Here is a 6000-nt window from a genome sequence, read left to right as displayed (position 1 = left end):
CGGGAGTCAGTCCGCTTCGCACCGTCTTATTTATAACTTATCTTTCATTGCACATGGCAAAGGCAACAATTAAGTTGGCCCCGAAGCCTAAACGTTAGTTTAAAATAAACATGATTTGGTGAAATCTTCTCATGCGTGAAAAATGACATGTTATGATTTACCACTCAATTCGTGATAAAGAAATCTCGATTCCTAGGATCTGTTTTCCGTTCAAAAATTACGTTAAGGCATAAGGTTACAATACACACTTGGTTCCACAAAACAACAGGGCTGTTACCAATATATTAACATTATAAACAAAAGTTTGCATAAAAAATCTCATTTTAAGCTGTCACGACATAAAATGTTACAAATAAATAATAGCACAAACCGGCATTCATAATAAGATTAAATTTGAATACAATAAAGGGATGGATGTCAGAGATTAATTTCATAGTGAACAAATTATCTTTTTCCATTGACCGTAGAGTTATTTTGAGCGATAAGTAAATCAGTTCATGTAAATCAAAACATATAAGAATATTTTGCATTCTAAAAGATATTTTGCCTCATCAAGATCCATCAGTCGTATATTTATCAATTTTTTCCTATACATTGCAGACTCAAACCATGTATGTACAATTTCCTTATTTTATATATTTTTTTTATAATTATTTTATGTTATTAACAGATAATAATAAGTTTATACAATATTTTCATAGGTTCAGAACAATCATCATTCGCCTAAGCCGAGGAGTAACTTTCTTAATAATTATTTTAATTGAATTAACTAGTTTGGAATGGTGTATTATATAGATCACGGTTGTTGAATAATTATGCTACAATCAGTTATACACAGTAATAAAACAATTCGAATTATTGTTAATAACTTTGCAACGGGTGGTTCTTGATCGTTTCAAGTAGTTTAACTGGAAAATAGATACATACCATTTTGTTACCTAAAGAGGAAAATGCATAAAAGACCTATCAGATATATGTATCATTCATTAGTAAAATTTTTTGACATTTCTAACTGTACTGTATTATTAAATATTTTAATGACAATATAATTAAATAAACAATTATAAAAACTCTGCAGATAGTTTTTTCAATTAATAAACTGAAATTATTTTTCCTCAAAAGAGCCAACTTAGGCACTGCAAATTACCGTCTTCGAGCTGCGTTGTCACGGATACTAGGTCAGGCATGGATAATGCAATGCACATCTGGCACAAACAAACCGACCAAATATCCATGTCAATGCACCAACTTGCAGCTCTGCGTGTGTTATAAATACATAAGATTTTATTCTTGTTGTTGGACACTCTTTAAGAACATAAGCAAAATAGCACATCAAAATATACTTAGTACCTTTTTGCACAACTTCACACCATTGCTTAAATAATAAATAAAACCAGTCTTGAATTAAAAATGTAAGTGTGGAGAAAGAACGAAAAATAAAATATAATTTACTTTGAATCTTTGATTTTTTATATACCATGTTTAGTGGAAAAAAACAATATTTTGGCATGACATAATAGTATGAAAGAAATATTTAAAAAATTAATTTTTATTCACCATGTAACCAACCACTTATGCTCGTTAGCCAAGGGTTTATAATTTGTCAAAAGGTTATATCAGAAAGGCATATCTGCATAATTTCAATATGAACTATGAAAGACCCTTAAAATGGTTTGCCACAGTACGTAACAATGTTATAAATGGCGAAATAGAATTCAGTAAACTGTTCAAAGCGTCAAGAAACCGACTCATGATATAATTTATACCGTCAGACTGCTGATGAGCTGTCGGCACAACTTGCCGTACTCGAATTGATCTCCGGAGATCCGCCGCATCTTCAGGCCTTTGTTGTCCTTGGTTTTCCCCTCGCAGACCACCAGCTCGATCTGAACTCCGCTCGAGTATTCCAAATTCAAATTTAAAATCCCGTCACTGCCACCGTTGCCGACACTTGAAACTTCATCGCTGTTTTTAAACACAAATATATTCTGCGGAGGAACTCTTGTACTAATTGTCTCTTTTAATAACTCAAGAATGTGCTGAGAATCGAGATTGGAACAGAAATCGGAAAGCGTGATCTCGTAACACTCATTTAAGCGGTGCTGATTCAACAGGCTCGGTTCGTTTTTGATGAGCACAGTCGGATTAGATCCGTTGTTAATCTCACTTATCCTCAAATCGAGGGTCGACTTTTGAAGCTTGTCAATATCTCCTTGCATGCACAGCGAATCCTCTTCTTCACACTTCTCCAGTGCCATGCAAAGTCCAGTTTTACTGTTGTCTCTGCTCATATATGCGGATGAAAATTCATCACATTCTCCGATCGTGGCACCGGTGCCCTGCGCAGAGAAACTCGACCTCGGCGTCTCTCCCCGTTCCGAGAAACTACTGCGGGTTCCGAGATCGCTGCGTTCTGAGAAACTAGAACGGCCAAAGTCACCGCGTTCCGAAAAACTACCACGGTCAGAAAACGAACCGCGACAATCACGCTCCGAAAAACTTTCCCTGTGTTCAGAAAAACTGCCACGATTTTCACTGAATCCCGAACTGATCGAGACGATATTCGAGTATATCGAGGTTACGTTATGTTCACAGTTCGGAGAGGCATTAGCGGAGTGATTAGAGTCGTTGCTGAGCGAATCATCACTGAATCCCAATGACTTGTCGCTTCCCCGCCGTGTTAATTCGGGATCCTCCGCGCTGGGATTCTGAGCTAAGAACAGTTGATTGCTTCTGTCCGCATCCGGCGATACGGCCTCCTGGTTTACGACGCCGAAGTTGGGAAATGGATTCTGATTCAGTTTGACCTCAGAGTTGTCCATCTCCGCATCAGTTCTCACGCCAGCGTCTGCTTCGCCCGGTTGTGTGTTAGATTGGATATTTTGCCTGTTTACAGGATCGTTTTCTTGACTAGTTTTCCGGCCGATACCCTTCATTATGGAAGGCCGGTCCTCAAAATCCGAGGGCTCCGAAATGATAAACTGGGGCAGCAAATCCTGTGCTGCCCGAAACTGGGAATATTTCGGATTGTTCTCTAAGGAATCCATGCTGTCCTCAGAACTGGAAGCAACCAAGGTGATCTCGGAACCCAAACAGTCAGTCAGACTTATCTGCGGGTGATTTTGGGCATTAGGAATCATAAATCCTTGACTAATTGGAAATTGTCCCATTGCATTGCCCGGAAGGATCCCCTGAGAAAGTCTATTGTTCGGATCATTTTGAAAATTACTAATATACTTTTGATCTTGCATGGCCGCGTTGAAGTTCTGCCGGTAGTTATTATCGTGGCCGGCGAACTGTGACGGCACTATCTGCTGCAAATTATTGCTGGTGAACTCTTCCTGGATCATGTCCAGGGCCGGAGAGCCCGGATTGGATATAGGAGAGTTATTTAAAGATCGCAGAGTACCCGTCACAGACACCATGTGCACCTGCGGGTGAACCAAGGGTAGGAATTGTCCAGCAGGACTAAATTGCTGAGCCGTCGATATGAATCCCTGGTTCTGCCACTGTGCGTCCTGGAGCTGGCCCGGTCCCGTTCCGAATGCTGTCCCGCCGACAGCTTCCATGTTCACATCGGAAATCTGACAATCATGAGGATTTCTCCCGCCGTTTAGCGTGGAACTTCTCAAATCAAGTGGCATGGCGTTTTGAGGCTGCGGAGTGCCTTTAGTTATGGAACCGCCCAGAGCGGCCGGGGGAATACCCGTAGTAGTGAGAAAACTTATCCCTTGAGTTATTTGAGTTATTTGGTGCAGAGGCGATCCCCCCATATTGACGAGACGTGAAGAATTCGGATCCGACTGATACAAATTAGAATTCACCGATGTCATATCTAAAGGAGTATCGACAATGGATATCGCCGATAAATTAATGGGTGAGCCTTGATTGCCGTAAGCCACCGGATGTCCGGGCATCTGTCCAAACTGAACTGGGGAAGCGTTCCGACTTCTGTATGGTGATTTGAGATTATCGGCGATCAGTTTAGGAGTTATGCCAATCAGATGCGCTAGTTCTCTTGGCAGGTGCCCGGTCTGAGCGATTCTGTTAGCTACGTCAATGGTGATCTGTGACTCCTGGACTAGTCTCTCCAAGGTGGAGAGGATTCCCTGTGCCAGATCAGCGTGCAGGGCAGAAATGTCGATTGTGGGGGAGGTCTGTATGGCGGCAATGAGCTGGCTCTGCTCGGCGGAGGACGGCTGGAGTTGCGGCTGCTGATATTGCTGGTGGTGCTGATGGTAGGCTTGGTGAATCGGAGAAGCTGAAAATACGTTGCAAAATATAGCAAATCAACATAACAATAACTCACAAAACAACAACAATATGCACGTCACTATTGACAAACATGTTATAGGGTAAACTATATTTTATTTATATGGTATGATATTTTATTTAAAAAAAACAACAATATGTGAATTTGGGACAATCGAAATTCGAACCCACAACGTACTGCAGGTCATCTTCTCGTTTAGTGATAAAAACTATTACGCTTAAATAATTAGGACAAGAAAATAGCTATAAAAAGTAGATCATGTAAAATGGAAACTTACTAGGAACAGATCCACCAGGTCCGGTAGCTAAATATGACAGATTAGCATTGACGTTGTTGGCGTCCAATAGCGGTGGCGAAGGGGTCACCTGCGCCTGTCTCTGTCGCTCTAATCCACGCTGCAAGAAGAAAAACAAAAAATAAATATTTTTAAATAATTTACATAATGCATGTGATCAGGAAAGACTTCTGCTGTCTCAATTTTCATCGCACGAATTGTTCCTTCGCAGAATGTCTGCAGTCAAACAGTGTATAGTTCCTACTTGTACAATTAAAAAAAAAATATGACAGTGTCAGTAGTATAGTGTGCCACAACACAAAAAAAGGTTGGGAACTACTTTAGGTATAATAGGTGGGTTGGAATGGCATTGAGGGATTTGCTAAGAGATATCCAAAAATGAATAAACCTTTAAGGCAGAAACATATTATTATCATGTCACGTGAGGATAAACAAGTTCATGGTGGTTCAACGGGCAGAGTGTGAGTACATTCATCAAGACCACACTGAAGCCACCTCGTATCATGTGGAACGTAATTAACCTCACAAAGATATGTTTTTTTTATTTTCAGCAAATTTACACATTTTCGAGTCACGTGATCTTACGTATCTTTGTTTATATTGGTTTGGAAAGGAGCTACAACAGATATTACACAACATTTTTGGAAGTTGTCAGTTATTGAATGTTCTGATGATTCTTGCGTATGAGTTTACGTGACGTGATAATAATAATATGTTTCTGCCTTTATTCTTCTTCTTGTCGTATCCGTGCGAGAGCTGTGCTTAAACTCTTGCCAACAGCGCCTTGGCCGCACCATTGACTTTAAATATGTCGGAGGAATCGTGGAGTATCTCCACCTCTTCATATAGTTTTCAGTTCTAGAACTCTGTGAAGTTAATAAAAACGAAGGTTAGTAAATAACTGACCTGTAAAAGTTGGTACTCCTGTCGCACACTCCTCATGCTGATATCGGAGGGAGAGGAATCTCCGGCGTTGCCACAGCCTGAGTCCTCATTCCTGCTCATCCCCGAGCACTGGGAGTCCGAACACCGGCGAACTGGTGAATACCTTTCGCTGTGTTCACGAGCTGCACATCACAAGATAAAATCATTAGAAGAAAAAATTATTAAGAAACTTTCAATGAGTGTAAAAGTATTTTTGTCAAATGAATGAAGTTAACTGATGATTGTAATTCATAAAAAGATTAGAAGTAAGATTGACGTGTATAAAAGAGTTTGGACAATAACTACCTCGAAGTAGTCATACGACTTATCTTCGGACTTTGTTTTTGATTAATCTTTCGATATGAATATGGTCAAAAAGTGAAGATTTAGCTTGAGTACTAATATTTTATATGAGACTCGAGTTACGACCAAAGTGTAGGAACGTAACACTGTCATAAGTCAAGGAATATGCACCTGTATTAAAACGATTGTTAAGTTTGAATTTGTA

At 39.8% G+C, this 6000-nt stretch overlaps 1 protein-coding gene across 1 annotated transcript in view; it reads right to left on the bottom strand.

Annotated features, from left to right (window-relative positions):
* Positions 1 to 663: 663 nt before the first annotated feature.
* Positions 664 to 6000, bottom strand: part of LOC147065261 (uncharacterized) — a 54365-nt gene continuing 49028 nt past the window's right edge. Inside the window, exons 17-19 of the mRNA XM_085956350.1 lie at positions 5475 to 5635; positions 4551 to 4668; positions 664 to 4261 (exon numbers count right to left, since the gene is read on the bottom strand). Coding sequence (XP_085812476.1) covers positions 1761 to 4261; positions 4551 to 4668; positions 5475 to 5635 — 2780 coding nt within the window. The 3' untranslated portion in view covers positions 664 to 1760. The remainder of the gene's footprint in view (positions 4262 to 4550; positions 4669 to 5474; positions 5636 to 6000) is intronic.

The sequence above is a fragment of the Rhyacophila brunnea genome, unplaced genomic scaffold (genome assembly GCF_057557595.1).
Source record: "Rhyacophila brunnea isolate RB1 unplaced genomic scaffold, BYU_Rbru_1.0 scaffold_6, whole genome shotgun sequence".
NCBI lineage: Eukaryota > Metazoa > Arthropoda > Insecta > Trichoptera > Rhyacophilidae > Rhyacophila > Rhyacophila brunnea.
Note: the sequence above shows the minus strand (reverse complement) of the source record. Positions and strands in the feature narration are given on the sequence as shown.